We start from the raw sequence: 19,446 nt of genomic DNA on the forward strand, positions 1-19,446 counted from the left end.
AAAGCAAGGAAAAAAAATATAAAATGGAGATAAAGAGAGATTTGACGAGCGAGCGGTATAAAATTGAAGCTAAACGATTTATCGGGATAAAAAGAAATTGTTTGGACGATAATCGCTATAGCGTACGTTCGATGAGCATTTTCGTCTTTGCGCTGCGGATAGCACGATGAACAGCTGTATATGCCTATATATGAACCAGTGTATATAGGATATTTATATTATTTAATCGTCGGATCGTTCCGATTAGCGAGGGAAATAGGAGAGCGATGGCGCGGGAGGCAACTTTTGGCATTTGGAAAAAATTGGAGCGGGCGAGGAAGAGAAGAGATGCGGTTGATTGTAAAATTTGACGAGAGTTATAGGATGCGCGCGATGGGGAGGAAGGTATGGAGAAGGTACAAATAGCTTCCGGTTGATGAGAGAAATGATAGTGAATTTGCGGGATGATAAATGGATCTAAGAGGGGAGGAAAACTGGGTGTAACGTTCGATCTTCGCGTGTAATTTACTACAGAGTTTTCGAGTTCTAGCTCCTCGGGGGCTCAAAAGTAGGGGGGGGGGGGGGGAGAGAGAGAGAGAGAGAGAGAGAGGGGGCAATCTCTGAGGAGGACCCGAAACCATTATGTGAGAAGGTTGGAGGTGGGTAAACAGGCTGCAATCAATTCGACGGTTCATCGTGGTTGCTCCTCGTGGCGGGGTTAGACTGACTTGGAGTGGTCGCTGATGTTTAGTGAGGGAGTAAACCTCTCTCGGGATCCGGTATCTCCCTCTATACACCTATACCTCTACGTATACTGCACACTCGGAATACGACGCGCATGTATATATATATATATATCTCGATGGATCTGGAACGAGTGAAATCGAACAGATGGAAAGGAGCTTATCGTTGAGGGATGGGAGTTTCCTTCGGTCGCGAATGAGAGAGGGAGAGAGAAAAGCTGTGTGTTTCTGCTGGTTTCACTGTCAGCGTGCGCGCGTGTGTGTGGGGTTAAATCTATGAAGACAAGAATAAGTGGAATTGGATAAGGGAAAAAGGTGGTGGTGGTGGAGGAAAAGGATGGGGAGGGAAACGTTGAAATATGTGTATGACTGGGAAATAGCATAGCGGAGTTGTATGGAGAGATGGATATTGGTGTGGGAGGGGGGATTGGAGAGTGATATGGGTATGATGGGGACAGAGCTGCGTGGGGGAGGGGGTAGTAGATGGCTGAGCGAGGGAGGATTGCCGTCAGCAACGTCGCTTACTGTTGCCAGCTACGTGAAACGGGCAAAAGGGGATGTGTCGGGCTGGAGAAGTGGTCTCACTGCTGAAGCCAGGGGTGGTTGTGGGGGTGGATAAGTGGCCCTTGAGTCCCGGGGGTTTCGAGGACCTGACAGACGGCGAAAGATCGGGATGTTTGGATGTTTGAACGTCGGAGTGCTGCCTCAGCACTCGAATCTCTCACTCCTTACGTTTATTCTCTCTCTCTCTCTCTCTCTCTCTCTCTTTTTCAACTCCACCACCAATCTCCTCGAGCTATCCGTGATAGCGATGGCGGAAGATCCGAGATATCCCGATACTCGAATGCACCGGGTGTCCGATACCGTGCCGCAACACGTCTATTATCGGCCAGCCAATATCGCGATGCTCAGCCACTCCGGTTCGATTGAAAAGCCTTCCCCTCCTCTCTCTACCATACTTCATCTCCCCTAGCGAACGCGCGCGCGCAGTTCCACGACAAATTTCTTCCGCCCACGCTCGTGCAACTTAACGCGACGAACAACCCTACGGAGAATCCACTGGGAATAAGGAATTATCCTGCCGGTATATATATATATATATATATCTCGCCGAGCAAACTTCGCCTTTAATTTTACGAGGCAACTTTCTCATAAACCAATTATTTCCGCGAATACATTGAGAGATACCAGAGGGGGGGGTTTAAGTACCGTGCGACAGGAGAATATTGCTGGATGAAGGAAGCAAAAGGGCGAGGGAGTGTATATTTCTCGAGCGAGCTTCCGTAGAGGGTTGATTGGGAGGTAAAGTCTAAGGTGCATGAGTATAATTATATAGAGTTTTTCGGATGGCGAAGGAAAGGCGAGATGGATCGATCGGTGCGTGTCAGTGGGTTAGAAGGGGCAAATTAGCGTTACTCGGGATATTAGAAGAGGAAACTGGCGTGAGCCAATAAGCCGGGGTTGTTCCAAGGGATTGAACAGGAGGGAGGGTGGGTTTCGTTGCTTGGTCCACGCGCGACGACGAGAGCTTTGGAAACGGCATCGCAGTGGTAATCGCTTCGGCTTCATTAGCCCCCGGCCCACCACCCCCGTTAACCCTAATTCACCTCTGTGATACGTCATAAAGGGCTTCCGGTTAATCGCCCCATGAATAATTTCCAATCGAATTTGAAAGGTGTGCGCCTCTACACACACACACACACACACACATATATATATATATATGTAGATATTGACCGAAGAGAGTAGTTTTTGGCGAAAAAGGATAAATATTAGCGGAAGCTTCCGCGAATGAGATTGGCGTGTATACTCTTTGGAGAGCTGGTTCTTGTGCAGACTGGAAGAGGAGGAGGGTATCTCGCGCAAAGGCGAGTACATAGAGGAGGGGGAGGGGGAGAGGTTGCGGCTACTCGCACACATCGTATAGTCAGCCGCGGTGTGGCCGCAGAGGCAGGATGCTTTCAGGAGGAGGAAGAGGATGAAAGGGAGCAGCGGTGGAGTATTAGAAGCGATAGTGGTAGAGGGTCTGGAGGGGTCTGGAGGGGTCGAAAGGGACCGAAAGGGGCTTGTGTAGTGCGGAGGTGTGCTTGCGCGCACATTGGCCACTCTGGTCGAGGTGATGCAAGGCCAATGCAGACCACTAAGCTCACCTGATATATCCTCCCTCCTACAACCCCTTTTCCTCCCGACTCCCTCTCTCGACCCTTTCCTTTGCATCGCCTCCACCGCTGCCGCCGCTTTCGAACCGCAAGCCGCAACGGGCTGCTGCCTTGATTAAACGCGCCATAGACCGCCATTATCGCTGATTGCGCTAAACATTAACGGACCGGTCGCTGGACTCACCCCATTTACCAACCCTCCTTCTCGATACCTTCTCCATGCATACATGTACGGACGAGACTCCTTCTCAACGTCATCCCCGACTATCCTACACGGCCGCACACTTCCTCCTCTCTCTCTCTCTCTCTCTCTATATATATATATATATATATATATATATATATATATATATATATATATACACATTTTCTCTTCCATCCCTCAAAAATTCCTCCAAGAAAAAGTAACGTCTGGGAAAAGAGTGGAGAAAAAAAAAACTTGAAACACGCTAATGAACAAAGCGTTAATCAACTTTCTTAATTAAAGAGATCTCAATGGAAATTTTAGCCAAGGATATCCGTATTATTTGGCATGGGGAGGGGATCTTTGAGAGACGCGGAGCGAGCAAATTAGTGCATTGGCACAGGATACCTTTTCACGGATGCTAGATTGTAAAGACACTTTGTCCTACACATAAATATATATATATGTATAATTGCATAAGCATCCTCTCGAAAACACTGGAGATCGAATCATTCCGCGTGCCGGAATGGAAATTTCACAGGCAAAGTAATTTTATCCTTATCCACTCTCGAAGCTGAGAAAAGTTAAAGAGAAAGAGCTAGGGAACAATGGAATATGGTATATAGTGTTTGTTTGTCCGCGGCGAGATTTAACGAGGGAAGGGGTGGTGTTATATTTGTAGAGAGAAAGAGAGAGCGAGATGATAAATTTTTTGTCGAAACGCGAAAGGAGAGAATTAAGAGGAGAAGGAGGAGGAAGGGGAGGAGAAGGAGAGAGTTATGGAAGCAGGAGTCGACCTCTTAACGACTCCCCCGGCACTCGAGAGCTTCGGGCTGTTACACGTTCCTTTGGCATCTCGTTGATAGCCGGCGTAACGCTAACACCCTGGCATCGATAAAAGTGCCGAGAGACGAACATAAAAGAAGGAACGAGCCACTACCACCATGCAGTAGCAGCCCGAAAGCAGCTGCGACGACCACCACGATCCACCGTAAACACCTCTACCGGATGTTTACCAAACGCATCATTTTCTCTGCCTCGATCTCTGCGCGGAGAACGCATTATCAATTCTCGCCCGGCCAATTTCACTGCAAATGCTACTTTCGATAAAAAAAAAAAAAAATACCACGTTCTACCCGTTTATCTAGAAAATTTCTAAAATCCCGATGCGCCTGGAGGAAAAAGTGTAGTTGGCGGAAGTAGGAGGAGTCTGGCGCGTATTTATCGAACATCCGGTAGGTTGGGAGTTGGCGCGGTGGTGGCGGTGGAAAGGGGGATGAAAGGATCACGAGTGGCGAGACTCGTGTATCGGGGTCGGTATAGCAGATCCCGCTAGTGTGTTAGCGGTCTGGAATTCAGATGTGGCAGACATTTCAGGGTATATTTTATCGCGCACATATTGCCAAAGCGCCACCGTGTACCACACAGTTGCGCGCGCTTTACCAGCCAATCTCTCGCTCCACCCACCCCCCTGTCTCTAACTACGTCGGTGTGTGTGTGTAAACACGAATCTGTGTGTGTATACTCCTGCGCCAACTCGTGCGGAGGGAGGAAAAATGCGAGTGTGTATAGGAATATATATATATATATATATATAGCTAAATGCGAAGCTCTATTTTTCCGATAGCGCATCCACCTCGTCGTTCCGCTTTTCCGACCAAGCTTTTCCACAGCCGCGCACGATCATCCAGTCTAACCTCCAGCACCTGTCACTGCTGCGATAAAAACCGGAAAAAACACTAGGCCAGTCACGTCCCTTGACTTCCGCTTTATCGGACAACTTCCCCCACATCCTCCCTCTTTCACCTTTAATTATAACGGCTATTCCCCTCCGTGCCTATACCGCTTCTCTTTCGAAAAAAATCAGACAACACTTGGCAATTGCGCATAAACGATATATCAGAGGGAGAGAGAGAGATAGAAGCGAACGATTTTAATTATTCGGGGCGATTATAGTGACGAGAGTGAGCGATGAGAAGGATGAGTCGCGTGGCTGAAGAAAGTGTGTAGTATATATGGGAAAGGAGATTTATGAAGGGTGAAAATGAAAGGAATATTTATGGAAAATCAGGTATAATACGGAGAGCTAGATTTATCGAGTGAGAGGGGGGGAGTAAGGGAGGGAGAAAGAGGGAAAATATTTGGCGAGCTCGCAGAGGTGAACGAAATATTATGCAAAACGAGAGAGAGTGGAGAAGGTGGAGGTTTTTCGATGTGCTCGTTAAAGCGATAAATGAATAATGTGGGTGGCGTGGCATGGGAGGGGGAGGGGGTGAGGAGGACGGAGGGTAGTCGGACGCGAAACAACGAAATCGAATTACCCCGTGCGCGCGGCGTTCTTTTCATGCGTGAATTTCCGCGGGGCTCTCTCGCGAAATCGGCTGTAACGCTCGAAAACGTTTACAATACGCGCCGTTGGCCGCAAATAAAAACACAGCTTGTCCCGCTGGACAATGAGAAAAGCTCCCAATGATCGCAGCCGCTCTCCCATAAATAACCAATGAAATTAAGCAAATCAAAAATCCTAGGGGAGGGGGGGGGGGAGAGCATGCAATATCAAACCTCGCGTCGGCCAAAAATATCCCATGAAATTTTTATGCCTTTCACAAATATTACGTCATTCGCTTGATTAGAGTAATATCATTTGGCCGATTAATACCGAGCGATATTAGTGTCCGAGGTAACGCGATAAATAAATTCAGCTCGATCGAGCGAATTCAATTCAAAGTGCTGGAAAACTGTCGGGCTGCTGCTTTTTTTACATTACTGGTCATTTTCCCCTCACCCTCTCGGTCGAGCTTTTGCGCCGTGGCAAGCTCACCGATACTCCGCAGATAAATTAAAGCGCGCAAAATCAAGAGTTTCGGGGAAAAAGCTTTTTACCCCAGTCGCACCCACCCACCCTCCTTGCCCAGCAGGAATAAATTCAAGCGAGATTTACGACAAGCATCCTATATATATATATATCGTACTTCCGACCGAATTCGATTTCAGGAAAAGTTTTTCAAGTCCGAATTTTTCCACCGCGATAACCACCGGTTATATCGTAAATCGATGAAATACGTTATATAAATATATGGTCATTTCCTCGCGGACAATTTATTATATTACAGCTCGGTACTTGCAGGTTGAAAACACGACGATTAATCGACCGTTCCGAGTCGATTATTCTCTCACCGATCACTTTCCGTGTCTCACTTTTGGCGGATCGATAAACGTTAATTACACCGCGATAAAATTCTACGATGATAATCGAGAGTCAAGGCGGGAAAACCGATGCCGGGATCGATCGAGCCAGAGTCATCGGTACTGCAGTGAGGGAAAGAAACAAGAAAAGAAAATTCCACAAAGTTGGCACGGATGTTTTAATGAAAGATGGATTTGAAAATATTAATTAGCAACGGTGAGAATGTTTTTGGTCGTAATTAACGCGGTGCGCGAGCCCAGGGAGGGGCTGATGATGGGAGTTTGGTGAAGGAGGAGGAGGGGGTGGGGAGGTAGATTTTGGCCGGGAGCAACGGGAAAACCGCGGGATGCACCACCGGTTGCTACGTATCGTATAATTAATCGCTCGCGTTTATGACGAGCCACTGTTCTATACGGGGCGGCGCGGCGCGGGCTAAAAATGGCGATAGCCATTTCTGCGAGAATCAACGAAAACGATGGATGGTGAGGAGGAGAGGGGGAGGGAGATGAAATTCGGACGAGTTTATCGTTCGAATATTAATAGAGCCGCCGCTCCCTCTCCCCCCCCCCCCCCCCCTCGCCACGCAAGTGTCCGCGAATGGCGCTGTAAACACGAGCCACCTCGGCTCCCCGTAATTAACGAGCGTAATTCGCGACAATTACCGTCGTCATCATCATCCATCACCCCTCGTGACCTGTTACACACACTACCCCTGCTACCAGCTGCCCCCCCCCAACCCGCCCCTCACACCGATCTTCCTCGACCACGTTCATCCAGCAATTAACGAAAATTGATCGCTTTCCCGCATTTTTCCCGCTCAACTATATCGCTCGATTAAGGAGCGATATATAACGACGGTGTGCTGTATGTATATACCTATATATATATATATATATAGAGTCTACCGTGCAACGAGAGCTTTTTCAGCGATAACTGTAAAAGAGCTCGCGCAGCATGAATTTCAAGACACGAGTTTTGCTTCGGAGAAACACGGCGAATTCCATTAAGACGAAACGATGCTTTATTTTCGGTGGGATTTTCACGGGTTAATTACAGGAAGGGGGAGAGGAAAGTTGGGTCGAATGCTGGGGGGAGGGAAGGAAGGAAGGAAGGAAGGGCGAGTTTTTTCTCATAAAAGCTTTTTGTCAGACATATATATCTGATTTGGTGGAGCTAATTTATGAATGGTCTGGAACTTGCTCGATTTACGATTTAGGGGAGGATCGTAAGAGCCGCGGGAATGAAAGAAAGGAAGAAGAGGGAAAAAGTAGAGTAGCTACTATAGTGCGAGAGAGAGAGAAGGGAAGAAGAATATATATAAGGTGGGGGAGAGAATAGAGGGATGGCGTTGAATTCGGTTGGGGTAGCTGCTAAATATTCAATAAACGACGGCATTATTCCCGTCACGTCTGGGACTAAGGAGTCTGCAGGTGAGGAAGCGAGGGAGAAATCCTAAGGGTAATGTAAAAGGGAGGAAAAGCCCGGAAAAAAGGAGCTGAATTTCCTTTTATTTCCATGCCACTAAGATTCTCCACTCTTTCCTAGCGGAGCGGACGTCAGAGAAATTTACCAGCAATTTCATTTGCATTCCTCCTCCTCTTCCTCGCTCGCCGGCGAATCTCCTTCGAGAAATAATTTCACCGAAAATTGCGTCATTTTTAAAATCGCTAATTCAATAACGAGGAATAAGAATTTCGAGGGGAGAGGATGCGATAACGCGATAAAAGAGACTGGAATATTATTAATATAGCAGGGGATAATAACAATATGCTGCGATCCTTCATCGACAGCATCTTTGCTTTTTTCTTAAATACGAGAGGTGGAAGAGCGAAAAATAGTGGCTAATAAAAAGGAACGAGAGAAGCTATATATATATATATATATATATATATATATATATATATATATATATATATATATTTAAGGAGGGATAAGAAAGGAGGACGTGGAAAGAAATGCGCGAGGATATTTCCGAGGCGAGTCACGAGCTGGCGTGTATACGGTGAGGAGGGGGGGGGGGAGGCCTCCCTGTGAGGCGGGAAATTCAAATCGATCGATCAGAATGATAGATACGCGAGGCGTGCGGGGAAAACGAAGGCAGCTAACGGAGATTTCATGGAAGAGAGAGAGAGAGAGAGAGGGAGGATCCGCAAGTATCCGAAGAACTCGTCGGGCTCTGACTGATAATGCAGACGCGATTCGCCCGAGGGATATTTGCTCGACAAACGGATCGCTATTAGGGGCCTGTATTTAAACACTGCCTGCCTGCCTGCCTGCTCCACCCTAACCCCCATTACAAGAAAGGACGCACCTAATACCCAAAAAGTACCAACATCTCTCGGGTAAACTCTTAAAACGTTCATTAGGTCAATATAGTCTTTGGATTTTCATGAGGCAAGCCCTTGACGCTATAATTGCGATACATTTTTCCTCTCCACCCTCTTCTAATTATTCTCGAGTTTCCTCCACCGTAACGTCTCTCTCTCTCTCTCTCTCTCTCTCTCTCTCTCTCTCTCTCTCTCTCTCTCTCTCTCTCTCTCTCTCTCTCTCTCTCTCTCTGCACATATTATACACATCTCGTTCCTCTCATCCCTGTTTATCTATATGGTAAAACACGCACTTGACTAGTTGCAACGCGAAGCGCACGATAAATTCATCCCAGGAGCAAGTACCAAGTTCAATTGCAATTTTATTTATTCAATAGGATAGATATCTACGGGAATAGAGAGATTTACTTTGTGTATCGGTGCACACACGTACAAATTTCTAGCATATACATGTATAATTTGGAGGGGCAGAAAGAGGGAGAGGATGGATGAAAATAATTTGCCAGATAGCAGTGGAGGATTAGGGCTTTTCGAATTGGAAAAGATTCGGCCTGGCCATGATATTTGCATGTTATTACCTTGTTTACATATTTATTCAATAGGCTACCCCAGAGGGGTTGGAAATCATCCCCTAATCCGGGAAAAGGGGAGCCAGCCCATCGTCGTGCTCCCCCTTTAATTTGGGATTAAGGGTCGCGCACAACGAGTCTGCTGGACGATTAATAACTCGACCCGAATGATATTACGTGCGCGCACATCATAAATGGACGTACGGGCCAACCCCCCCCACCAAGGATTGCGCGTCCGTTAAACGCGATAAACCTGCGCGTTTAATGACCCATAATGAAAAATCATACTCGTGCGCGTTCTTATAATTAATTCGATGGATATATCCATGACGCCACACGATCGAATAATATTTTTTTTTTTTTAGTGTATATAGGTACATATAGCACGCATCTGTGAGAGGCGCAACAGAAGATCGACTTTCCGGCTTATTTATTTGCGTGGAAATAAAAAAATTGGGTGACATTTTTTCAACTCAGTGAGGTTTTTTATGTACGCGAGCTCAAGAGACGAGTGGGCGAGGTATATCGCTGCATGGAGAAGGAGCTAGAGAACGCGACTCTCGCGAGCACGATAAGCCTGCCAGCTTAACGGCCTTGATGAAAAGTCATTTGTGCGTGAAAATCGTGTTTCCCTTACCTGCCGTTTTCCACCCGTAGTTTGCAGTCTATCGTGCAATTTTTACTCGATTCACTTATCAATGCATTAAATCGAAAGTGCTATACATATAAACGGCAGGGGGGGGGGGGGGGGAATACCAGAATATACCAGGCAATTATTTACATCAGCTTGAAACTCGATCGATAAGTAAATAAATTTTATAAAAGGTAATATGATCGTTTAACGTTTACTCAAATATTAATAAAACACGTGGCATGTAATTTGATAAATATAGAATGAACTATGTGAATATACGTGTAATTACAATTCATTAATTTGATGCGATAAATATTTGATAAAGGGACGAGGTAATTTAAATTTAATTATACATAAACTTGCGAATATAATCGAAAGAGTATAAAGAGAGAAGAGAAGGGAAAAGAAATGAAAATCCTCTCTGATTTTTCCAACGCGCTCGAGAACAATATATATAGGAAAGGTTGTGAAATTTTATGGCAAGACTCACCTGTTTGTGCATTTCCACGTTGAGGCCGTACGACATCTCGTAGTACTGGAATGAGAAAAAACTGTATTATTAGGAGGTAATTTTTCTCTCTCGGTTACAGTGAGAAAAGCGACAGATATAAACATGCGAAAGCGTTTTTCTCATGCTTTGTGTGCAACGACACGTCCCTCGGACTCTGCGCGCAAGCCGTACATGTATTCCGAAAGTATATGCAATTTTACCCCTGCAAAACTGCAATTATATAATGCACCGCAATATCCTCCTACGCTTTTCATCAGCTCTCTACATTTATTTCGATTTAATGGAATCAAACTGTATATGCAAAATTATCTACTCTCTGATTTTCGCTTCACTTTAATCCCACTTGATTATAAACGAATATTGTTTTAATCGTACATGAAATCCGTTTGAACGCAAATTGGAAAATTTAATGTATTAATGTACAATCAATGTACAAATTTATCGGAACACCTTGCGCGCAGAGGGAATTTTTTTCATTGGTCCAATGCTAACGGAGCATTTTTAGCATTTCAATGGAATAAGAGTATCTAGAATATTTGCCATGCAAAAAGCGGTGCGTTATTTTTTTATCTCTTGCACAAAATTCGCAATTAATATCAGAGCCGAGAGCACTTTTTCCTTTTATATATATATATATATATATCGAGAGAAGCTCGGGAGCATGCTTGACCGAGTTTTCGCCACGCAGCAAGTGAAAAGTTTACCGGTACAAATTGCTCTAACAAGAAGCTGGGATATGATCAAAGTTCCAAAACGTAAGGGCTCGTACCACAGGCGTTTTTTTTCCTCTCGTTATATACTAAACACACACACACACACACACACACACACACACACACACACACACTCGCTAATTTCTCTTTCCTCGCGACACATCTCCGGTCCACTACATTAGAGTTTACGCAGATAAAAAGTTGTCCTCGCTCTTCATCTCTTCAGCGACGCGCAATTTGTATAAATGCCAAGGTTTACGTAGAACCCCCCCCCCCCCCCGCCAGCCCAATCGTTTCATCCCGAAATCAGTGTCTCGCTTTACGACGTTACTCTGCGTGATTGGGTTTCATTTTTAATGAGAATTTTTTACGTCGGTTTGGCAGGGTGAATTTGCATAATTTTTTAGAGCTTTCAGGGTTGTTGGGAGAATTGCAAAAAGCTCGATTCTTGTAGAAGGGGAAGGGCTAGGGATACTGTTCGGTCGAAGCTTGGCTTTTTACGAGCTGTGCGGGTAAGGTGAGCGCGGGTGGAATGGGCTACTAAAGGCACTTTCACAACGCTCATCGGCTCGCACCGTTATAACGCGAGCTCATTCAGGATGCTCGTTAAACTCGCGAGAGACGCTACTTTTTCTCGTCGCTGCATGCCGAGGAGAGCAGCGCTCTGCTCGCTTCGCATCGACTTCTCCCTCCCCCGCGCCGCCTGCAGTGCATTTACATTGCCCTTTATCGTCTATAACGTTTAACTTAACCGACCGTCCGCAACTCCCAAACGAAAAAAAGACAGAGAGAGGGAGAAATTATGCATAACCGCCGCATCAATTGGCTTCACCGTCAAAACGATCATGAAAAATCTTTGGCCAACTGATTAATTATATCGTATTGCATGCATATATAGATATATACAATGTATAGCGACGAATGAATAATTGAAATAGTATACGAGTACACGGTAATTGAGTGGCGTAAACTGCTTCTGGTACATTAAAAGAGGCAAGTGTGTAAAAAGTAGCGAGTTGTGTGTGTGTGTGTGTGTGTGTGATGTTGTGGGATCTGATTAATGGAATGAGCGAAAATGCGGTTGAAAGGCAGTGTCGGCGCGCGGTTGGGGAATTGGCTGAAACGAGCAAATCGATAGGGTCTTGTAAGCGAGCTGTATTCTATGCCTATATATATGTATAGAGGGTTTATTATAAGATATTTCGAGAAACCGGTCTTAATTGAAGGCAACACCTTGGCGTATCATATATACCGTACGTGTGTCTGTCGCGATAAATGTATACGTATAGTACATGGACGCACACGTATACACTGGTTTGTCTCATTTTGTGCCCATCGCCTGGTACACGACTCAATTCACCGGAATATTTCGTAATCTATCGTAAACGATCTACCATATACGATCGTTATCGGTGTACCTCAAAAATCAGCCACCGGCTGTCGAGTTCTCTCTTTTATTTTCCTCAATTAGGAAGCCTGTAGTGCACGTATCGAGAACGATCTCCTATCGAACAATTGTATCTTAAGAATTGAACACGCTCGTATAAAGTTTATGGAACATTGGAATGGAACGAGACGAGAGAGAGAGAGAGAGAGAGAGAGGAGTCGACGAAGCGCGAAGGAATCCTATATATATATATATGTATACCACTGCGGGAAAGAGTATAGCCGTAGAGGGGGAGGGGGGAGAGATTGGCGAAAAATCCAATTTCCGGGATTTCATCAGGGATCAATTTCGCGCGTAGCGCTATTTTAACGAAATTTTGGGGCGCGAGAGGAAGGCGGCGGGGGTGTCGCGTTTTAATCGAAGTTTCTATTGGGTTATAACGATGGCAAGCAGCAGCTATATAGGCGCTGGGACAATTAGCGCGAACAAAGTACGGGGCGTGTAACGAGAATTAAGCGCGTTCTAAATATCGCGTAGGATCTTGGGGGCTCGAGGGGGAGGGGGTGAGAGAGAGAGAGAGAGATTCCGGAACAGCTGGGGAGCAGCAGCCTCTCTCTCTCTCTCTCCCTCTCTCGGTCCCTCACCACCCGCGCGCGCTAAGCTCGTCGCTCTGGGAAGTAATTGGCCTTTAATTAATAGACTTCAGCCCCCAAGCACCGCTGGCGCTGGCGCTGGTGCTGGCGCTGCCGGCAGGTCAGAGTCTTAATTATTGCGAGACCGGAGATGTTACTTGCGAAGCGACACGCTTAATACGAGCAAAACACTGCAAGCCGAGCAGAAATGTCAGCCGCAACCCCGACATCGTCAACATTAAATTCTCACTAACGACAGACCGTACTCTCTCTCTCTCTCTCTCTCCTATATACATTCGATTAAAATTATAGCAGTCTACATGCTCGATTCGGTACGTCGTCCTCTTCACATCTATAGCTATTACAAATGACAAACATCCTGTACGAGGTTCTTTGCAAAAAGAAAAATCGCCACCGTAAAATTTCACACGATTCTTTCTACTCGAGACGATCGTAATGAGAGGAGATAAATTAGGAGAGTATACATATATACAGCTTTCGACTAGACAGAGCTATTTTATAACGTTATAAAAAGAAGAAGCGAGTGTGTGCGTGTGTATGTGTGTGGTACGATCAATCGTTCGATGTTGTTGCTATATGAGCGATAGAGTATATTTAAAGATTAGAAACTCGCCAAGTGTTCTATATATCTATATATGAGATTGTTTGTGGGATTGTGTAGGAGAAGGCACGCGTGTGTTTTTGCCGGGTGTTAGGCGCGCGATAGGAGATTTCGTTACAGTGCATTATTTCGAGGAACGAGTATCCAGCCGTAAAATTTATGCAAATGCGAGATTCAATGAGTGTTGCTCGACGTTAAAGCTGATAAACGAGGCCAAGTCAGCGTTGGATTCTATTAAAGCGACGCGAGACGACGACGACGTCGTAGTCGTCGTCGTCGTCGTCGTAAGTTGATGGTAATCCGAAGACGTTAATTCCCGAAATACACTCATTTGCAATGCATCTTGGATTGATCGTAAAGCGTCGGCACAAGTTTACGCCTTCTCTAGCTCCTCCAGTCTGCGGATAGCACGCGTAGTACATTTTACAGTGTGTATATGGAGTAGTAGTAGTAGTGGAGCAGCTAGAGTATAGGCTAGGCGGTGCATCGTTAAAGCTCGTTCGAGGAACGCGCGTGACCGGTCCTCCGCCGCTATAACCAATATATGCCACGCGTGATGCAACTCCTATAATTATCATTCGCCAAAGTTGCGCGTTACGCACCGGAAATATATATATATATATATATATATAGCGCGTTCACTGGTAAAACACTCGAGGAGAGGAGATGCAGTCTTTCCCTCGCTCTATTGCACAACCTATTACTGTATGCGGCTTTTTTCTAAAGAGAAAATTCAACCAAAATTGGCAGGGCTCGCAATATTCAACAATCCGAAAGTTGCTAATATATTCCACGGAGAGAATTACCGGATTGTATAATTATATTCTAGGTAGTTGGGTCGGTAATGAAAATAGCGGGAGTTTAGCCATGTTTTCGCTTGGAAATTTTCGTATATAATCAAAAGTTACAAGAGTTGAAGCATAAGCTTGTCGGCGATTGACGCGCATGAATTTGAAAATTCCACCGTGTTTTTCTTCGTCAGCGGCAAGATTTCGCAGGGTAAATTGAGTAAAAATCGATGCTGCGCGCCGCGGTAGAGATGGAGAGGGGGAGTAGGGCGCTGAACCTCCGTGTCACGGTTCGATTAAAAGAAATTTCCAATGGATCCTTCTTCCCCGCGGCACGTAGCGCAGTGTCATCGTGCAGCCGGATATCATCCGCCTGCGCCGAAAACCAGACGAATCCGACTGTTTCGCAGGGAGGGAAAAACTCCAAACTCGAACACAACGAGACATGCATACCTATACACACGTATGCCGGAAATAAATTTAAAAAGAAAGAGGAAAAATTGACGCACGGTGTAATAGCGGCGCGTGGACAAGAGGGGAAAATCAACGAGTTTTCTCGAAAATCAAATTTTCACGGTCGAACGAGCTGAAGGAGTGAAAATTGCGGCGATCGCGAGTATCGGGTTAGGCTAGTCAAGTGCGGGGCGACGATCGAGCCGCTGGCTCGCTCGCCGATATCTCCAGGTTCATAAAGGTTCACGAGGCCGACAATTACGCGAAAGAGTCGTAAAAGCGTGTAATGCCCCATGGCGTACGGTCATATCGCGCTCCGTTATAGCCACACGAATCGTGCGAGTGCGAGCGCCAGTGCTACAAACGAGTGTGTGCCTCGCCTCTGACGGATATATTGCACATAATTTCCGCGTCGAAAGAAAATCCGTCTTTCGGGGGATTGGATCGATCGATCACGTGGAATTTCCCCGTTCGATCCGGCCAGTGCATTTTACGTCCAGTCACATTTACATCGTTCTCTCCAATAAATTAGACGCTACTGCGCGTATACATACTACATGTACTCTTACACACGATAGATATTCCTCGAGACGATAGAGTCTTGCACCGAAGCTGCGCGAGATACACATACGTTCCTATCGGTTGGAAAACCTGCGTATTCCGTGCTCTTCGTCTCTGCAGGACGATCGCGTGAACGTCCGCGCGACTAAAGCGACTTCCCTCCTCTGATTCGATTATAAGAACCGTTCCAACGACTCTGCTATATATATTATTATATAAAACGTAAATGACCAAAAAGACGTGGACGATGGAAAATTAGAAAAGAGTTGGTTGCGCATGAAATTTATTCGGTGCGCGTATTATTATGAAATATATGCAGAGTCTGTTTTATCAGGGGGCGTAACCGCGTGAAATTTAAATGAGATCGGAATAAGCGAGCGGCGAACGAGGCGCGACGCCGCGACGGTCACGTGACGGAAACGTCCGTCACTCGCGTGCAGAGGGCTAATAATCGAGCGTTGTAACCATCAGATACGTCCTGGACATCGCTTAAATAAACTTAGCCTGTTTCTCGACGATCGTGTACCCCTGACGCGATAAACACGCGATATAGCTCTCGCGCGCGCAACTTTTGCGCCTCGCATTCTTACCCAATCATCGCGCGATCAGTCGTCGTGGCTACCATCCATCCATCCTGCGACACCCACGAGTCGAGCCACTGGATTATCCTCCTATACACGTATAGCGCCCCTACTACGCCTCGCTCTTATATGTATTATTATTATTTCATTATTCTAGCATTTCGACCCAATTTCACACAGCTTGGCTTATCCGCTCAACGTATATGCGGATGTTTATCTTATATGTATATATATATATATATAATTAAGAGAGAAAAGAAACGCTTATGGTACATTGGGAAGTAAGGATCGAGGGGAGGAGGGATAATAAAAATAGCTAGGAAAAACTATATATATAGGTAAAGAGTGTGAAATCTTCGGAAGTCGAGGAAATAATTTCATCTTCGAGGACGAAGTATCGTCGTGACCTTGGGACTCACCATGACGTAGTGGCGCTGCATCTCGGTCTTCTCCTGGGCGAGTTTCTCCAGCTCCAATTTAATACTGGACAGAACAAGCAAGGAAAATGCACGTGTAAGCTAGACATTAGTAAGTGCGCAAGGCAACATTCAAAAGCATTTTTATTGGGCGATAGAAGTGGGTTGGTGGAGAGGGGAAGGGGAAGGGGGGAGAGTTGGCTGGCGTTCATCGAACGAGAAGGTGCCTGCCGGTATAATTGACCGAATCGTGTTCGATGATTTAATGGGTGAAATTGATGAGTGCTTATTAATTAGAGAGATAAATGCTATATACATTTACATATGTGCGTATACATCCGATGAAAGAGAAACGGCGAGATTTCAACGATTCCACGAATATGTCGAAACTTGATCGTGAATTCGTCGATAAAATCGCGCATAGCCCATTGGAGGAAATTGCGAAGGGGTGATGGTGTAGTGGTAGTGGTAGTATAGTGGTGATGGTGGTGCACAGCCAAGCCATTAAAAACACACAATTAGTGCAGCCGCAACGAACATCGATAGTAATTATTACACGCTGCCTATCGTGTGTTTGTCTCTCTATACGTATTTAACGTATACCCTTCCACCCCCCCCCCCCCCATCTCTCTCTCTCTCTCTTGCAATCCACGTGTATCGGTTATAAAGCCTGCAGTATCGGTGTACCGGTGCACGCGTGTCAGAGTCGAATACCGACGCAAAAACAGTCATTATTATACGTGCATGTCCGTCCGTTAATTTGCAGCTTACGTATTTGTTGTGGGAAGCATGCGCGGATAGCCAATGGCAATCATCCCCCCCCCCCCCCCCCCCAATAATTTGCGCACGCGTCTGTCGAATTTATTACAATTCGCCCAACCGATAATTGGTAATCTCTCCATTTCCTCTTATTAACGTAATCCGTAATATCTGTACATTGGTGAGCGAAATCAGATCTGAAAATTGCAAAATTTCCAACCGACGGGGAAAATTACCGATTAATTATATACGCACATGTAGATGTATGTACGTCGATGCATCTAGTGAGAGAGGACTCGTTCGTTTCCACTATACTCTCTTCTTTTTTTTTGTTTTTTTGTTAGCCGCGTTTGTGGAATATGGCGCGATTTGCAGAAAACATACAAATACAAAAATGTCGAGAAGGAGGGAAAATCTGATGACGATTGATTTTTAGCACCAGTGTGAAGTTAGCACCCCGAATTTTAAAAATGGATAATTAGAAAAAAAATTTATTTCTTTAATTTTCCATTTTTAATTAGAATTCCAATGGCACCCCAAAGAGTTCTACAAATATGTCTAATAGTTTTTATCGATAGGACTTTTAGTTTAAAGGAAATTAGCGTTTGAATATTATAGAGAATGTAAACTTGGCACCGCGCATCATCTTTCTCTAGTTTTTCGAGTTTAAACTGTAGAACTTTTTTGAAAAATAGCAAAGAGCTGTAGAACTTGTCCGGGTGCAACCAGAACTGCATGGTATTTTTCCATTTTTAAAGTTTGGTGTGCTAATTTGACACTGGTATTTTTAGCGGATATCGCGTGTCGGGTATTTTATGGATGACTCGAATAATCGTTGATAAATAAAATTATCGAGTTGGGGGAGGAGGGGGGAAGGGCGATTCGATGAGAATTATTGATTTTTAATTTTCAATTGTGAAAGCTCGGCGCGGTGTGGGGGGCACGACGATAGTTAAAGGGAAACGTCGGTGGCTAATGGCCGTAACGCGCGTTTGAATAAAAGAGTGAATTTTCGATTAACGCGAGGGTCGCGGCGAGAGACGCGAGATCGAGAGCGACTTGAATGATGCAGCGCGTATAGCGGCAGCTATAGCTTCGGCTTCCAAACTTTATGGACGCGGTAAATTTTTTAACGGCGACGCCACGAGAGACCGCGCGAATACTTTTGTTCAGTCCCAGAAGAGAGTAGAGCCGGGTGCAATGGCGATTCCGCGCGGATGCTACACGTATCTACGTATATATAGATGCATCGGTGTTTCCCCGTTGTAGAAGCAGCTAGGCTAGACGCAGTGTGCGGCGTTTACGCGAGTTTTCCCTCCTGTTGGCAGTATTTTGCGAGCCGATGCTGCCGGAGGCCGTACGATAATTTCCCTCGGTTTTTCCAGCATCGCCTCCTCTCCCTTCCCCCCCCCCCCCCCCACCCGCGCGCCCGCGTCTATGTTGCCGGATTATTTTTTATCGCTCGTTGGTATGCGCGCAGCCCGTTTTCGTTCGGTAGCCCCTGCATATTTTTTTTGTCTTCTTTTTAATCCGCCGCCCCCTTCTCCCCTCTTTCTTCCCATTCCGTTTCTCTTCGACAGCGGCAACGGCAGCGGTAGCGGCAGAGCACCATTATTTCCACAATTCAGACTCTCTCGAAAGGGATTCGGCCGGAACAAAAAGTATTGACTCGCTGTCAGTCTGATTTTTCCAACGGCAAAGTCTCTCCTCTCCGAAAATATACCAATTTTTTCATCTACGTTCGCGCAGACTACGAGAACGAGATTTCTGCTCTGCACGTCAAATGGGAATTGACGCTGTAGCCAAATAAATTAAAAAACCAAATGGTTCGGATGCTTTGTCAATAAACGGTGAAAAAAGGAAACGCTGGAAAAAATCACTGTACGCAGCAGAAATGCCGATTGTAACACGCTTCGTTGGTTTCATTTCACTGAGAAATATCTATCTATCTATATATATTGGATTGCGGCGCAAAGAGAGACAACTATATGAGAGAGAGAGAGAGAGAGAGAGAGAGAGAGACGAAAAGTGTGTATAATTGCGTGGGGTGTTTGGCAGGCATAAGTTGACAAGAGGAGAGAGAGAGAGAGAGAGAGTTTTGAAACGTGTGCGTGTGTGAGAGCGTGGTGTGTACCCTCCCCTAACCATTTCCTTCCCCGTCTTTATGACGGCTTACCATCACGTAATGCCTCTGAATCTCTATTTTTTCACTGGCCAGTTTCTCGCACTCCAATTTCAGGC

At 45.7% G+C, this 19,446-nt stretch overlaps 1 protein-coding gene across 7 annotated transcripts in view; it reads right to left on the bottom strand.

Annotated features, from left to right (window-relative positions):
- LOC136783148 (protein groucho-like) overlaps positions 1-19,446 on the bottom strand; it is a 148,401-nt gene that overhangs the window by 31,861 nt on the left and 97,094 nt on the right. For 3 of the 7 annotated variants that reach the window (XM_066743043.1, XM_066743041.1, XM_066743045.1), the window contains 2 exons: positions 16,450-16,513; positions 10,273-10,317 (listed from right to left, as the gene is read on the bottom strand). In XM_066743043.1, the coding sequence (XP_066599140.1) occupies positions 10,273-10,317; positions 16,450-16,513 (109 nt within the window). Of the gene's footprint in view, positions 1-10,272; positions 10,318-16,449; positions 16,514-19,381; position 19,446 lie in introns of all 7 variants that reach the window. The other 4 variants (XM_066743040.1, XM_066743044.1, XM_066743046.1 and 1 more) reach the window with 3 other exon arrangements.

This window comes from Prorops nasuta, unplaced genomic scaffold (assembly GCF_024137725.1).
Source record: "Prorops nasuta isolate Cenicafe-Biocafe unplaced genomic scaffold, Cenicafe_Pnas_1.2 PNAS00032, whole genome shotgun sequence".
NCBI classification, from domain to species: domain Eukaryota; kingdom Metazoa; phylum Arthropoda; class Insecta; order Hymenoptera; family Bethylidae; genus Prorops; species Prorops nasuta.